We start from the raw sequence: 16916 nt of genomic DNA on the forward strand, positions 1-16916 counted from the left end.
TGGATTTGGCTGCACGTAATTTTTCTCGGAGTGCAGGTGCCTGGAATGAAAGGCCAGGGCAGTAAATAGCCAAGTCTTGGACATGCTCATAAGCTGCAAAAATAAAACTATATCAACATTTAATAAATAGAGAACAGGCAGTAAGCAAGCAAGAGTGAGGATTCATCACTTGGCCTTTTGTTTGTTATTTGTCAGGCATAAAAAAAAAAAGAGGGTACAGATTTGGGATTTATTAGTCGTATTGATTGTTCCATCCAGCCAAGCCAAACCTTTAAGCTTTGGAAGGACTTGGCTGAGGACAGCCTTTAGGAGAACCAGGACACCTCAGCAGACAGTGCAGGCTGGAAGATGATCTGTGAGCTTTCTGGTTTCTTCCCCTGACCCCTCCTTTTTTGTCCAAGTCTTTGTCCAAGCAAGATCCCTTGCTCTGCCAGGAATCAGTTCACTCCAGAGTCTGTCACGCTCTCTGTCTGTGCTTGTATCCTTGGGCTTCTGTAGCTGGGAAAAACACAAAAAAGTATAAAGTCAGCTTTATCCACCCATTCTCCAAATTTGACTGAGTTGGAGATCTCATCCCTGTGGTCATCTCCACCTTCTTGCTGGGAAAAAGGCTTTGCTTCTGCACTGTCACACTGCTGCCTTTCACTCTTACTGCACTGCAGCCTAGCAAGAATCTCCTGATTCACAACAGTGAGTGGCTTCTGGGTCGGGGAAGGAGGAAAGCAGACGTGTTGTACCTCAGGAGCTGTGTTTAATAGTTAGCTTGTCCCTGCCACGTTGAAAAGTGAAGGGTAGCCAAGAGTTCAAATGACACTTAAACAGCACTTCCAATGCCCATGCCAGCTTTCAGCAGTCTTCCCACCCTGGTTAGCCCACAGTAGTTGCAGGACTGTCTCCACTGTACACTTTTTCTCCTGCCTACAAACCTAATGCCACTAGGAGGAGTGTTGCTCTTAAAAATGGGGGGGGAAAGCCCATTTTTGGACAGTACCTTTTGGGCTGGTAGCTGTGATGAAGCCCTATTGACAAGCTAGCTGATGAGCACTGAGTATTTCAGCCCCGAGGGCTCCTCTGTGTTGGATTCCAGCACCTCAGTGCCCTTCAGGACACTTGCCCTTGGCTAAAGTGCCCCAGGACTCTGCCTTGCACCCCAGCTCACCTGGCTGCATGTGCACCATGCGGCAGAGCCCTTTGCCTGGCTGGTTCTTGTACATGGGCTTCACACACACTTTGTTCGTGGTGCCTGAAGCCAGGTCTGTGAGGAGCACACTGTGGGTCTGCGGGGAAACGCTGATGACAGATGAAGGGCCAATTTGCCGCCGGCATCTGACTCTGTAACCGAGGACTTTCCCATCAGCAGATTCCCAGGAGGCTTTCAGGGTGTTGGGGCCCATGTCTTCAAAGCGAAGGTGCCTCACTTTGGAGCCCTCTAGAGAAAGAAGACGCATGTTACAGTGGGTCATTCACATGGAGTGGTCCTTACCACCTAGCTCCTCGTTCCTCCTGGGGGGACTGCTGAGAAGGGATTGCCAGAGAGCCTGGTCTTTCTCTGTTGTAGAGACACAATAGCCCATCAATCTACATCACTGGAGCAGCTCAGCCTAACTCATCCTTAACTTTGTCCTGGTACCAGCACAAAATACTTTTGTTGGCACTGTTAGGCACTGACTGGCCACCTCCCACACCCTCAGCTGCTGTCATACTCTGAGCTCCTCACTCTTGAGCCCTGATAAGAGCTAGGTTTTGTCTCCTGCAATATCTTTACAGGTACCTCTTCAGAACAGAAGCTTCTGCTGGTGAAATTTCCACCCCTTTGATGCTAAATCACACCAAGGCACAGACACTAAGGAGATAGGAAGGGAAAAGCAGTTTCCTCTCTTCTTTAGTGGGATTCAGGGATCTCCAAGCCTGTTCTGCTTGTGCCTGCACCAGCAGCTCGGCAGTACACACCCTGTTACAGCAGTCATGTTGTGTGTGTCTGATTTTCTTTCAGTCCTATGACTCAGGCATCTCCTAAATCCTAATGGCATTTAATGTGCTGTTCATCAGAAGCTGCAGCTTTCCCCTTCCCTCATCCCTCCCCAGTCCAAGGGCTGACCAAGTTCTCTGGCTTCATCCAGAGGCAGATGATCTGTGCAAAGAACCAGGCACACCTCAGAGACTCCTTGTGCCCACAGTTTCCTCGCAGCAGAGCGCTGCTCACTCACCTTCCTGGGTGCATGCTTTAGCTGACAGGGATTTCTCCTTGCCCGATTTGTAGATTGCAGTCACTGTCACTAGATAGGTTGTGTTGGGTGCCAGATTCTCCACCACAGTGCTATTGTGCTCACCATCCACCTCCAGTAGCTTCGCCGAGTTCCCAGGCAGTGGTCCGTACAGGATCTGATAGCTGACCACACTGTCCAGTGTAGGAGCCCAGCTCACATGGAAGCTGTATGGCCCAGACTCTGAGATGAGAATCTGAGCTGGGCTTATTTCCTCTGAAAGCAATGTAAAAAGATGTGCATGAGTGGGTAATTCAAGGAATAAAAATGCTCTCAGAGGAGCATAACTGACCTGCACCATATCTGGCTTCCAGGAGATGGAAGAAAAATCCATCCAGCAAGTGGATGTTGATAGTCACCCAAGTCAGCACAACCCAGCTCAGCCCTAAGAAAATGGTTTCTCTACCTGTGCAGCACAGAGTGGGCAAAACTCCTGAGCCAAAACTGTTCTTGCATGCAGAAAATTAATATCGGATGCAAGTTCGTCTTGACTTTGTCACCTCTGCTCAGATTTTCAGTGTGCTACTTCTTTGTATGTTGCTCCCCAGCTTAAATCTGAGTTATTTTTCTGGCCCAAATGACCAGTCTGTTCCCATAGCAGCTGCTCAAGCTATGAAGGTCAAAATTACCCTTTGACAGTAACCCACAGAAGGCAGCACTGCTTCTGCCTGACCATCGTCCTGGGACAGTGAGAAAGTACCTGCAGCAGCCGGTGCTTTATCCCCAGTGGGCTCTACACCTCAGCCCTGTTAAATACTTGCAAGCTGCAGTTCCTGCCTCTTCTCCAAGGGCAGTAGGCTCTGCTTTCCTCCAGATTCATAGATTTTTAATGTAAAAGGCATCTTATGACCATCAGACCCGATCCTCTGTTCTGGGTGGTCCAGAACATCTCTCTAAGGAAAGAGCTGCCAGCTGAGTGTCAGCATAAAGAAGCCATCTCCTCATTATGTTCTGTCCTGACCACAACCATCTGCCTCCTCCAATCAGACCACAATGCTGTGGGATGCAGACCAAGGGCTGTCCCGGTTGTTTTATATATGTGAGGCTCAGCACAGTGGAGAAATTCCCCTTGGTCCCAACTGCACGTATTTTACCTGCCAGTGTAGTAACTCTTGTTGTCTGGGGAGGGAAATAGTGGACATTGGATTCAGGAATAAGCGCCACCTCGTAAGTAGTTTCTGGTGTGAGGTTGCTTAGCATGAGGCTAGTGTCAGCTCCAGACACTTGCTTTGTCCTCTTTCTTGCTAAATCATCTGTTGGGGCATACTCCAGGGTATAGTAGCCAGTTTCTTGGGAGAGGAGTTGGGGCCACATCAGACGGAAGCTGCTTGAGGTGATATCCACTGCATAGAGCCGATTTGCTTGGATAACATCTGGAAGAGAAACAGTAGCAAGAAATCACTACAGACATTAATATGCAGAACTTGGCATATCTAAAAGGTGCAGCCAAACCCCTCCATAGAAATTCAGTGAACCAGACCCTCTTTGAAAGGGTCAGGAGCACAAGGCGAAATCCCTGAAGCTGAATGTAAAGCTAAAACATTTTGACTGAAGCAGCAATTGTTTGGGTTTTCACACCACTCCTACCTCTTGGACAAGACCCTTTCACTGAGCAGAGCTTGCAAAGCAAATGTGTAGGTTTCCAACTGCCATGAGATGGCATTTTGGCTAAAGCAATTGCTCAGGTGTGTCTGTGCACAACAGGCTTCAGCTCAAGAATACCACTGCACCTTCCCTCCTAGGCACCTCCAGCCTCAAACCACTTTGCCACAAGTCTCCAGGTTGCTCTCCAAAGCCCCAGATTTCCCTTCCCCTTCTCTCTGCCTTGTCCTCTGTCCTAAAGCCAAACAGTGCTGTGATCTGCTGTGACAGAGAGCCCTGGCGCAGCAGGAGCCATGTCCCTGCCCACCCAAGCCTGCCTTGTGCCACCAAGAATTAATGTGGAGTGGTCCAGCTAGTTCTGGGCAGCTGCTACTGCCTGACAAATGTGTGGGAGTCACAGTGCCTGGTCAAACTGGCAGCTTCCCACACTCAGCAAGACATTATCATGTGCCCACCGTGACAAACAGCACTGGCACTGCCTGTGACAAAGCTGGAGACAGGATTTGGATATCCAGGTTCCAAAACTCCTGTGGTCAGCTCATCCTGAGCTCCCTGTGGAAACCACCTACCAGTGAAACCAAATCACTGAATTTTGGCAGCTATGTGAAGCAGCCCAGAGTATGAAGAAAGACATTTCTCCTGTGTGAAGACAGACATGCTCTCTGCTTGTACCCAGTGACCAAGAAGAAGGGGCAGCAACTGGGGACTGTCCAGCATTTGCTGGGCTGGCTGCATTCATCCCAGCTGAAGTCACTCCCCGCAGTGTTTCACAGAGCTCCATTGTTCTGTGACATTCAACATTGAGAGCCACTCTTGTGCTATCTCGCCTCTCTCTCCCCCTGCACAGAGGCTTCTCTTCAAGGCTTGTGCTACCTTTGAATTCTAGACCCCAAATGCAAATACCTCTTCTGATGCTCTACAGTTCCCCCCCAGCTCTGCTGCTTGACCCTTCTGACACGCGTGGTCTCCTGAGCCCATCTTGGGCAGAATTCCACTGTTCTGTGTCTTCCCGAGAGGTGGAAACACACAGGACTTTGTTCCTAGCTCCAGAGAGATGGCAGAAAGATGCTCTTTTGTTTTGAAAGGATTTTTAAAAGCATGCTGAGATTAAAGAAGTGCATTTGTTCAGCATAGTGTCATACCTGAAACCTTATGATAGTACCCGCCAGCTCAAGCTTAAATACTTCAGAGCACCATAAGTAGCTCTCACTGTCTGCCTGTTACACAGAGGTAAAGGGAGGCACAAAAGTCTGCCCAGACCTGCAAGAGAACAGGGGGTAGCCCTGCACTCTCAGACTTGTCCTTTAATTGGAAGAAGATCATCTCTCCTCCTCTGAGCTGCTCCGAGTCTCTGCCAGCTTCCCCGTACCAAATAAAGCAGCCTCAATTTTTCCTCTGAGCTGTTCTTTGGCTCTCCCAGGCAGGCAGGAACATTTCCCTTTTCCGTGCCCTGCCTTCTCCCATCCACACATGCTGCCAGCCAGCAGTGATCCACCCAGCTGAGCTCAGAGAAGGCAGAACTGCACCCTCCTGTGAGCCCCACAACTACCAGTGGCCAAGCCACAACGGCACAGGGAACAGAGGATGGGTTTCAGCACCAAAAGTCCTGCCAAAAGCTCAGGGAATGGAAATAAGTGAGCTTGGAAGCAGGGCTCAGGGATACTGTGAATAAATGGGGCAGGTTAAAGTGACAGGGTGCAACACCTGAGGGACGTGATGCAGGAAGCCCACGTAGCTCTGCCCCTTGTTGCCAGATTACAGATGTCTTGAGTGTATAAGCCCCAGAAAATAGATGCCCATGGAATGCTTCACAGTTCCCAGAGGGAAGCAGCAAATTAATCTCTTGCATTAGACCCAGACAGTGCCTTCCTGGCAGCACTCAATGACAGCTTGTGACACACTTGCCTTCCACCTCCTGCCTCTTGGTGACTCGAAACACCATTTTGCAGTCACAAGTTTACTGGCATCCCGTGAACACTGGTGAGGTCAAGATGAGGCTCATGGGAATGCTGCTGCTCTCATGATGTAGGTAAGAAATGAAGTCAGGCAGCAGATGAACCTGTTCCAGCCCTGGGAACACAATCCCCTCTCTGCAGAAGCTTCAGCTGGGACTTAGAACAAATCATTTCTGCTTTGTGGTTCTATTTCCCTACTTTGATATGAATGGGAGGAAGGTTCCAATTCTCTGGGGGAGGAACACACTTCATCACTACCAGGGTGGACATTCAGGGTCTGAGACCACTCCCTCTGGTCACCCACTTATATTCAGTGCTAAGTGAGAATGTCAGAGGCTCAAAGCCCTCACTGTAGCAGAAGTCATCCAGGACCCTGTTGCAGATCAGAAATGTGTTGCTCTGAATACACACAGGAAGTGGCTGATGTTTTGTGACTGCTGGGCGGGTGGGCTCCTGCAGAACTTGTATCAGAAGATGATGCCAAAGGATGAAACAAGTCAGCAGTTGTCAGTTCAACTGGCTGAGTGGAGAGCAAGTGGATGCTAGCACAGAACCTTATGTCATCTCAAAGGAATGCCTCAGTTTCACAGTGTTTGCAGGTCCTTCCCCAGAAGGAGAGCACTAAATGCCATGTGTTCAGTATATAATATAGAAGATGCGGTGGAATAAGCCTGAGCTAGAGACCCCTTCCCTTCACACCAGGAAAGGCAGAGGTGCCTGCCAGGATCCAGCTGTGGCCATAGCCAGGCTGGCTGGGAACTGTATCCTGCTGTGTTCTGCAGACTCATTGTGTCTGGAACACGTGCCAAGGAAAGAGCGAGGGAGTGAACATACACATCCATCCACAGCCCCTGTCCTGCACCCTCCTGCCTAGCAGCATTACTGAACTACTTCAGGTCCACCAGGTCTAAGCAGCAGCCCACATTCTCTGTTCTGTGACACAGCCAAGGTTTTCAAAAAGGGAACTGAGGCAGAGACATCACATCCCTTGGCCCCAGCAGAGACTGTAGTGGGACAGAAATATAGTTGGGAAGAGTGAGGCACCTTCCTTTTGTCTCCTTGTCCAAGTAGTGGTGGTCATGCTGTCTAGGACTGAAAATCCTTGCTGTGAACTCCAGACTCAGCCCTGTCATTATATTACTTGTCTGCTCAGATCTCTGATCAAATTTCTGAAGGCAAAGAAAATGCTTCTTAACAGAGCAACCCCTTCATAAAGGTGTCTGCCTTCATATAGTGAGATGTACAGCTGTGGAGACTGGACTGTTCCACGGAGGGTTCTCAGCCTACCTGAGACAATAGCAACTTGGTAGCTACGGACCATTGTGTTGGAGTGACTACTGAGCAGACATGAAACACCCTGTTCCTGGATAGGAGGTGGAGGGAGGAGAACAACTCTTGACAAAGCTTGTTTGTGCACCTACAAAAGGCTTTTATAAAACAGTGGTGAGAGATGAAGATAAGATAGCAGTGATAATGAAACCAATCTGGGCGTTCCAGAGTTGGAAAAGCCTAATTTCTGCCTGCCAAGGATCCTGTCTGTCCCTGCTATCCCAGGGGCCAGAAGCAGGAAGGGTGGTGATGAGGGTTGCCTCCTCCAGACAGGGAAGAGTTGCCATATGTGGCTTTATTGAGGCCAACTCAGGCCATGTTACCAGCGTCTGGTATTTTACTTAATGACCAGCCCTGGATTCACGTTGGAATCTCACCTTCCATTGAAAACGCAGACTAGGAACTTTTAGACCTGGTGGGTGCACAGAACACTGCCCTCAGACACAGTAGAGTATTTATTACCTTTGAAGACCTTATGATCTTCAAGACAATCTTGTACTGCAAGGATACACAGGTGATTTCTCATTTTGGGATGCTGTTTTTACACCATCTGGATTCAGGATGCACTAGAAGCTGAGACAGCCACTTGAAATGAAACATCTAGGGGTCAATGTGGCATCTGGCACAGCAGCAGGACTGCTGGTACTGACCCATACTCATACAGGGGAGAGGTGGATGGTTGGAGAAGAACATAGTCCCTGTGTGTGATTTATGAAATGACCATGGTCAGAAATAGGAAGAAATTGCTACATGTGGAGGATTCTGTGGAAAGGGTTACTCGGACACTCCAAAGCCAGCTCTAACCAACGAACAGAGCAGCAGCCAAATGGAGAATTAAAACAGGATTTCCAATGGAGAGAGAACCTCCAGAAAATGAATGGAAAGTCTGCAAACTCATAGTAACTCGCTCAGCTTTCCAAACAAATCCAGAGGCACCTGGGAGGCTGAGGCAAAACCCCTGCTCTGCGATCACGGGCACTCCCACCGCGATGGCACCGGAGAGCTGCTAAAAGAACACGCACTGTGCAGTGCAGCATGCAGACCAGCATGAGACATTCCTCTTGGCTTCCAAATGCCTGGCTCCTGGCTCAGATTATGGCTTTGGGTCTCCTCAGACTCTGTTCCTGGATGCTTTAATAAACCAGGACTGTTGAAAAATGAAATCCGCTGTCTGTTCCTGTTTTCTGCACAGCAACCGCCACAACCGCACTAGCAACAAAGAGGGAGCAGTTAGGCTGCTACGCCTGACAAGTTAGGGCTGGGATTATTTTCTTCCAAGGGTTGTGCTAGCCAAGTCAGGCTGTAGATCAGAACACGTTACAACAAGGGATTTATGGAACAAAAACATTCCTCTCCTACAGTCTTCATGCTGATAGCAACCACCATCCTTAATTGCTCTTTGGAACAACTGCCACCCTCTTGTAGGCAGGAGGTAGGTAACTCAGGGTGTGCCTGCACAGGATGGTGGCTATGGGAAGGCAGATCTGCCCTAGAGAGGAGTTTAAAGGAGCTGACAGGATCGAACCCTCCCCAGACATCTACATCTCATTTAATGTATTCATTGTGTTCAACACATTCGTGTCCTCCGCCTCCATCAGACGGCACAGAGCCAGACAGCATTTTAGAGAAAAAAAATCACCCTGAGTGTGAAAATAAAATTCAAGGGGCTTAGGCAGCTTGTTCCCAAGTCAGCAGCCTCTTACTGTAGTTAAATCACTGCCTGCTTGGGAAGCCTTTGGTTAAAAATTAACCTGTGCAGGTGGGAGCATTTTCCTACCACGCTTGAACTGTTCAGATGTCTGTGACCTGCCTGATTCATCTCAAAGTCTCCTGGACTTTTAAGGGATCCAGATAATACGCTGCCTGAGACTCCCTCCTTCGTTAACAACTGAACAACTCATTAAAGCACAAGTTCAGCTCACTAACAGGTTTGCAGGAGGGAATTTGCATCAGTCCTGAGACCTTCCACAGCTAATAGAGATATTTGTCCCAGACCTCCTAAAAGCCTTGGTTTATACTTAGACCCACAGCACTGTGGCCCAAGCACCTCAGTGTGCAAGGGCAGCAGTTGTGGGTCAGGAGGACAGCTGGTTTAAGGGGATTCTCACGCTACCTCCCCTGCAGAGCCAGGCACCAGTTCACCCTGTTGCAAACTCCCAGTGACCACAGCCCAGCCCCGCTGTACCTAGGATAGCATCGCGAAGCTCCTTTGTGATGATGGGTAGGTCATCAACATCCACAAAGTGCAGGTGCTTCTCAGGAGGCTGGCTGGCAGCAGCAGAGAGTTCCAGGTAATTCCCCCGTCCAGTGCTGACAATGAAGACTGTTACACCCATGTCCTTCAGGAGCTGCATGGGTTCAGAGATGTCATCAGTGGAGAAACCATCTGTCACCCAAACCAACACCTTGGGCACATCTGGCCGGGCACCAGCTTCATCACTGAAGAACTTCTCCTTGGCATAGGAGAGAGCTTTTCCTGTGTTAGTGTCACCCATGAGCTGTCGAGTGTCCCGGATGGCTTGTTGCAAGGTCCCACTAGACATGTACCGGTCAAAAGGGAACTCCATGGTGGGCGTAGTGCTGATGTGGATGATGCTGGTCTGGACATCTCTGGGTCCAAAGGTGAAAGGTTGCACAAGGTCCCACATGAATTCCTTAACCCTGGAAAACTCATAGTAGGAGACACTGCCAGAGCTGTCCAGCAAGAAGAGAAGGTCCCCTTCTGAATTGGAAATATGCGGCTGGGGACCTGGTAGGGGAAGAGAGAGGGAGATGCGTTAGTGAAATGGTGTGAACCCATCTCTGCACAGGCATCTGCTCAGAAAGCTCGGTTATCCTCTGCCAAATCTCAGAATTCAGTGAGAGTTCTGCTGGGCAGAGGCTCAGTTGAACAGCAGGATTGTGACCTGGGTTGGACTATTTGTCTCCCACTGCTTTCTTTGGGTTCAGTCTCACTTTGGGACATCACAGCTCCTCATTCTTAGGTCCTGCACAAGGACAGAGGGCTGGAACGGTGCAGAGAGCCGACTCTGGGGCAGGGTAGAAGAGATGCCCTGGACCTGACACTGCAGGAGCAATGGGAGCTCCAGGTCCTGAGCACACCCAGCACTTCCACACCACACTCATGCAGGACCTGCGAGCACTGCACAGACATAGGAAACCTCACAACAATCTATCCAGGGACGTGTTATTACCCATTACAGACAAACTGAAAGGCCAGGGCTGTGGAAAGAGGCAGGAGCTCAGGCACAGGAATCAGGGTAGAGCCAAAAGCACAACCCACAAGTCCTGGATCCTGGTCTCGCTGCTGCTCTGAGCTACATCAGCTTGCACTTACACAACACCAGGCTGATCCCGAGAACTTTCTGCTCCAAGCTGGAGGTGGACATGTTCCAGGAGCTGGGAACATTCCTCACCAGCCTGAGCCAGCAGGTCAGTCATGCCCTGTGCCAGTAGCCTCTGCCATCCAGAGCTGCTGCTCTGGGCTAATGAGCAACAGGCCCAGAAGAAAGAAGCAAATTGCAAGACAGAGAGCAACTGCCAAGATCAGGAGCAACTTTTGGGCCTGAGACAACTTACAGGTTTATCACATCTTATGACAATGGTAGTGCCTTGGGGGGGAAAAAAAGCAAATAAAAAAAAAAAGCAAAAGAAAAGCTGCATTTGGAAAAGAAAGAAATGATAAAGAAACTTTATGAGGAAAACTGCTGGCTCGGCTCTCCCCGGAGAGGTGGCTGATCCTCAGAACTGGCTGCCTCTCGGTTCAAAGGCTGCGGTCGGTCCACACAAGGCTGGCAGAAAGCTCCCTGATTTATAGCACTGTTGGCAGGAAAGCCTGGAGTGGAGACACTCCTCCCTAGATCACTTTTTAAAAGCTAGGCTAATTTAATGATTTCTTGCTCTTCTGAATACATATTGACCTCCTTTCCCAAATAGTCTGAGGAGTAGAACCTCAAAGGGGCTCTGGGATAAGATGTCTGGGAAAGGGCTGCACAGACCCATTTGTGCAGAAGAATGCCATATGTCAGGAAGAACATGCTTCTGAGCCTGCTCCATTTGACCCATTTTCTTACCATTTCAATGAAACTGCTGCATGGGAAGCAGAAACACATAGGGGCTCCTCCTTCTACCACACTGGAATATCAATAGTGACTTTGGAATTCTTTTAACCACCACCCTGCCTTCTGACAGCTTTTGAGGTGCAAGAAGGGAGAAGAAGCCTTGCACCAGAGATTCCTGCCTGCCCGTTTGGGCTCCTCTATCAGTGAAGGGATCAGGAATATGAGGTGGCCAAGCCATGTGGGCTCTGGAGCACAGATGGACTTGGTGCAGCACATGGTTGTTGAGTGCTGGAGCCATGTGTGGGAGCCAAAACCACAAGGCAGTAGACAGCTGAATGGAAAGGCTCCTGTAAAATGAATTGCTCCAAGGAGACAGGTCTCCTCCTGCAGAAAGCCATGTCAAGGCAGGCCCAGAGGCAGCAATGAGCCTGGCAGAGACAAGCAGGGGGTTGCTAAGCCCCCACTGAGGCTCCACTCCAAGAGGCAGATAAAAGATGGCAAAATCAAGAGGAGGGAGAGGACCAGGGCAGGGGAACAGTGAGTGGGTCCAAGGGCTCTATTCCATGTCCAGTGAAACCAAAGGACCTGAGCACAGAAAAGATCATGAACCAGCAAGAGCACAGCCATTTGGGGTACAACACAAGGGGCTCAAGGGGGAAAATGGAAGGTGGAGAAGTGGTTCAGGTGTGATTTGAGCCTCTTTGCCCAGTCTTCATTGGGACAGCCTTGACCCTGCTATTTATGTCCCTTCAGATCCCTGCCTGTGCAAGCAGGGCACGAGGGCCTGTGTCTGTCCCGTGCCAGGAGTGTTCCTGTTGGTGTCCTCAGGAACGTCAGGGGCAGGTATGCTGGAGAAAGGGCCAGGAGTGCTGGGAATGCCCATCGGATGGGGGACAGAAGTGACACGTGAGAGTCAGGACCAGGCTTATCCCATGTGTTACAGTAAAGGTGTGGGCTGGAAGAAAGCCAGAGTGCTGGTACACATGGGCTGTAAACACCCAAATAAACGTGCTGCCAAGTCCCTGTGCTGCTGCAGAGACCAGGGCAGAACAGGAACCTCTCTCCTGAAGCAGGTGCTGGCTGAGAGGGCAGAAACATACCAGATCCATGAAGAAACAACAGGACAAATCAGATAGAGCCTTCAGAAATAGAGAACATCAGAATTACTTGAAGGTGACTAAGCCAGAGATGCTAGGAGGAGACAGGAGCGAGACCTGCAGTCTGCGTGGATTACAACCAATTCTGCGTGACCCAGCACGACTCAGCCCCACGTTACAGACACACACACACCCCCAGCAACTTGGCATTCAGAACTGAGCAGAAAATAAAAGTGAAGTCCAGTCAGCTTTCCTGCATGCCCACAGCAACATGCAATTTCATCACCACATCACACAGCAGAGCTGAACCTGTGACCTACAGGTCCCTGCAGCTCCCGACCTCCGACTGGCATTCCAGCAGGACAGAGCAACGAGGGCTTTGTTGAGAGCTTCTGGCTGCATGAAATGAGTCCAACACATGTAGCCACAGCTCTGTGCTTTCCCCTCCACTGGAAGAAGTACAAGCCACTTACTTGGCTGCCAAGCCATAGCAAGAGATTTTGGCAACACGATTGCCTCCTCCCAGGAGAAAAATCATTGTTTCTCTTTCTCCCCTCTGCTCCTCACCGGTCTGAGAAATGTCACTCATTTCCTGAATGTTGCAACAAACAGCTGTGAAAGCTCCTGACCCTGGCAGGGCAGGGATCAATGGCCAAAGGACATTGCTCACAAGTAATAAATAAGGTTGCATGCAATGGCACTTTGTGAGGGGAATTCAGCATGCACCAGGGAGGAGATGCATGCAAAATCCCACCACCATGAGAACTACCTGCACGGGGGAACACATGGGTGACAAACAGCATGGAACACCTGCTCGAAAGAGAAGAATATCAAAGGGGAGTCAAAAGCCAAGCCTCTGTCAAACTACACTCTTGACCATACCCTGCAGCTCTGGGACACCAAGAGGGCTGGGTGTAACATTAACGTTCTTTGAACAGTGGTTTGACCCATCATAGGTGGCTGGAAATGGCTGTGTTAATTAGGAGGCTCTGCAGGAAGAGTGACAGCTTGACACTGTCATGTTCTGCCTGGAGGGTAGAAAGCATTGGTTAACAACTGGTTAACAACAGCAACAGTTACACTGGTGGGCAGGTATAGATTTTGGAGCTAAAGGGACTGTCTGTGAGTGGAGCAGAAGGTGAATCCTTCATAGAGGCAAATACCATCACAGTTACCTCTGCTTAACACTCAGCCCTGCATAAGATGGAAACAAATTCCTCCCAGTTAGATATTGTCAGCAGAAAGGATCCATAAAAAAAGCTAGACAGAAGATCTCACTACATCAGGAGCGTGCCAGCACTTATAAAGCCACTGGACACTCCATCGTCCTTCCCTTCAGGTTTAGGTTTCCAATTCCCTCATATTTCTTCCTGTTCTTTGTCCTTCATCCAGTATAAACATGCCATCCGTGCCAGAGGTGGGGCTGTGGAGATTCGTTACCAGTAAATCCCTGTGTTACGCAAGCAGCTGCTTTTTTCAAGCAGTTTCTTTGCTTTACAGCAAAAGAAGATGGGCTGTTTGGTCAGATGCCAAACGAGGATTTCTCACTTTCAATGGGATTCTGAGAGAAGGGGCATCCATTAGTACCCCCCTGCTTCCCAAACTGTCAAGCCTTTGCTCCTGAAGAGCTGAAGAATAACTCTGCACACCTCATGCCATTGCTGCTCCGCTCCTCTATTGAAGTCTAGGGAAGAACAGAGAACACGTGGCACTGTCCTGTTGTCACCCAGGTGCTGATATGTGGTCAGTAGACACAGATCATCATGCAAAGAAGTGTTTTGAAAGGATCAATATAGGACCAAAGTGTCACTATGGAGTCACAGTGCTGCCTAATTAAATGCTTGGCTTTTCCAGGAGAAAAACTGCAGATCAGGTTTCGCTGTCTTACACCGAGATGCTGACAGGAAACATCCGCTTCACGAGTTCCCTCTCAGCTGGGACCCGAACACACGCCACACGCCTGATTTACATGGGACTTGGAACTTGAACACAAAGGATTTAACAGCCAAAAAAGATCATGTCCTGTCTTAGTTAATTATGTTTGTCTTCCCTGTTTGGCCACGCAAGGGAAAATGTTCTCCAATGAGTGGAGATCTGGAGGCTGAAGAACGCAGCCTGTGCTTCCCTGCGGCCCCTTGGGATGACGGTGAGAGGCAGGAGGAGAAAGGCACTGCCTCTCCCAGAAAGAGAGGTATCCCCCAAGCCAGCAAAAAGGTGTTTTACACTTAAACCCATGTCAGAGAGGCCTGAGCCATGGGACATAGTGAGATCACCTGCCTATTTCAGGCGCTGAGCCCCACCAAGCAAAATACACTTGTGTGACTAAAAGCCCAAACTGCCTAAGCAGGTTCCAGCTCGTCCACGCCACAGATTACAGGCTGTGGGTAGAGAAATGGCCCTTCAGACAAATTCCTCTGGCAGGAAGGAAGCTGGGTTGCCATCCCTTACAATCTTTTCAGGAGTTTCACCATCTCTGCTGTTTTATTTAGAGCCTCAAGAGTCCTGGAATCATGGAATTATGCCAGGTACTGAGCTGTGCTTCAGAGGTCAGCAAGTGCAGGGTCCTCTATGAAGCGCGTATGGATGGGCTGTGTCTTTATTTTTCACTCACTGCACCCACAGGGACGGGAACATCCCCACCATTTTCTGCTGATGCTAGTCCAGAGTAACCAGGTAATGACAACCTAAGTTTCACTTATCCAAGCCCACACTATCGCGTGGTCATTCTTTACTTTGATGCAACAGAGATCTGAATCTGGACCCAAAGAGGAAAGTGGTGGAACTGGTGGCGAGATGCTCTTGCCTTTACTTTGTGCCTTGGTGCACTAAGTCAATAGTCATTGCCCTGAAAAAGTGAATCATTCCTGAGCATGTAGAAGCATCCCTGGCCACCCAGCAGCTTCCTCACTTCATCCACTGCAGCTGAGAATAAAGCCACAATCATTCACATTCAGTTAAGTTCCTAAGGGAACAGCACTCCAAACATGCATCCCTACTTCTCAAACAGCTCCTCTCACTGTGTGATGAGGACACACCACCACACTACCTCCAAGCCCATGCCCAGGAGCCCTGCCAGGCTGGCTGTTTGCACAAGGCTGCTTTGGGGAGCACCTGGGAGGAACCCAGGAGGCTCCACATCAAAGCTGCTGGGGAATGGGCACCTTGCCGACCGGCAGGTTCATTTCCTCTCAGGGTGCTCGGCAGCGCGTGAGCCAAAGTCAGCATGTCAATAACACAACAGGCACAGCTTTGCCTCTGGAGCAAGGCACAATCCTCCTGGAATGCCAGGGCTTGCTTCTGCACATACTCCAAAGGTCTGAGCATTGTTTTTAGCCCGGGCTGGGGAATTGCCACATACACTCCCATGGCAGCAGAAACGCAGAACAATAGGGATAACTGCTCCCTGTGCGGACATGGAGCACTGTGACAGTGCTGGGGGCAGCAGGACCATTCTTGACCCTGCCTGTGTCACTGAAGGACAGAATCCAGCACCCTGTAAAGGGATCCAAGCAATGGACACAGTCTGCTCTGCGTACCAGGAGCAGAATCAGACCCCAGCAGCCTGGGCTGCTGGCTGAGCATGAGGACCTCCTGTCCAGACAGACAAGAGGTTCATTTCTTCTTTCACACTGGATTACATTTCCCAGGTACAGTGAAAACCAGATGCAGCCACAATAGCCCTGCAAAGAACAGAACCTGTTTCTACTTGTGCACACAGGGCAGGACAAATGTAATTGCATCAGCTGAGCCATCACAGTGTGGGCTGCATCTTCTGCCCAGCACTAGAGGAACCAGAAATGAGACATTCATCTCCTCCGCATCCCTTTCCCCCTGTCAGTTCTGTGAGACTGACCCATAATCATTTTCCCTGAGCAGTACCCAAGAGAAAGCATTTTAAAGAGGAAATATAATGATTGAATTACAGAGATTAGCAAGAGAACAAGAAGACAGGTATAGTACCAATCCCTGATTGGACTTCTCTTAGTGGATGTGCCTCTACATAGGTAGCAGTGAGGAGTCAGGATGTTTTCTGTATGACTGCACTAACTGTGGAAGTTTCTGAAACAGTTTCCTTTCTGCTACTAGAAACAAACAAGAGAAGATTTCATTCTAATATGGCAATTTTAGAAAAGTTTTTTGTTTGTTTCTTCCTTGTGCCAGCAAAGTAATGTGCAAGTATCGCTACACACCTAAAGCAGCAACATAACTTCAGCTTTTATTCTGAAAAGGTTTTACGAGAAGCTCCAAGAATCAGGAGGTATTAAATGGGGGAAAGCAGTAAGGGAACACCTTGCCTTTTCAGGCACTCACCTCTCTCAGGTGTGTCCTGTCCCGCAGCAAACTGCAGCCACAGACCAAGAGAAAGCACTGTCTTGGCCAACATAGCAAAGTCTGGTCCTGGGCAAACTACCTTAAATCCAAAAGCTCGGCTCTGTGAAGGCAGATGAAAGGCTTAAGATCAGTCATATTACACGAAAGGATCCACCAGATCCCAGGGTGCCACTTTTATGCTGCTCATGCCTTGAGATCCAACTGCTTCTTTATGTGTGTTTTGCTGGGCTGTGGTGTCAGCTCTGGCTCCTGGAGGCAATTTTCCTTCCCCCCCCC

At 49.5% G+C, this 16916-nt stretch overlaps 1 protein-coding gene across 1 annotated transcript; it reads right to left on the reverse strand.

Annotated features, from left to right (window-relative positions):
- Positions 1 to 457: 457 nt before the first annotated feature.
- VWA1 (von Willebrand factor A domain containing 1) lies at positions 458 to 16823 on the reverse strand. The gene is made up of 6 exons (XM_010178398.2): positions 16620 to 16823; positions 9336 to 9899; positions 3359 to 3637; positions 2208 to 2480; positions 1160 to 1429; positions 458 to 498 (listed from the first exon to the last, which is right to left on the reverse strand). The coding sequence occupies exons 1-6, from the start codon at positions 16690 to 16692 to the stop codon at positions 458 to 460; spliced, it is 1500 nt and encodes a 499-aa protein (XP_010176700.1). The 5' UTR covers positions 16693 to 16823.
- Positions 16824 to 16916: the final 93 nt, after the last annotated feature.

This window comes from Antrostomus carolinensis, unplaced genomic scaffold (assembly GCF_000700745.2).
Source record: "Antrostomus carolinensis isolate BGI_N321 unplaced genomic scaffold, ASM70074v2 scaffold31541, whole genome shotgun sequence".
Taxonomy (NCBI): domain Eukaryota; kingdom Metazoa; phylum Chordata; class Aves; order Caprimulgiformes; family Caprimulgidae; genus Antrostomus; species Antrostomus carolinensis.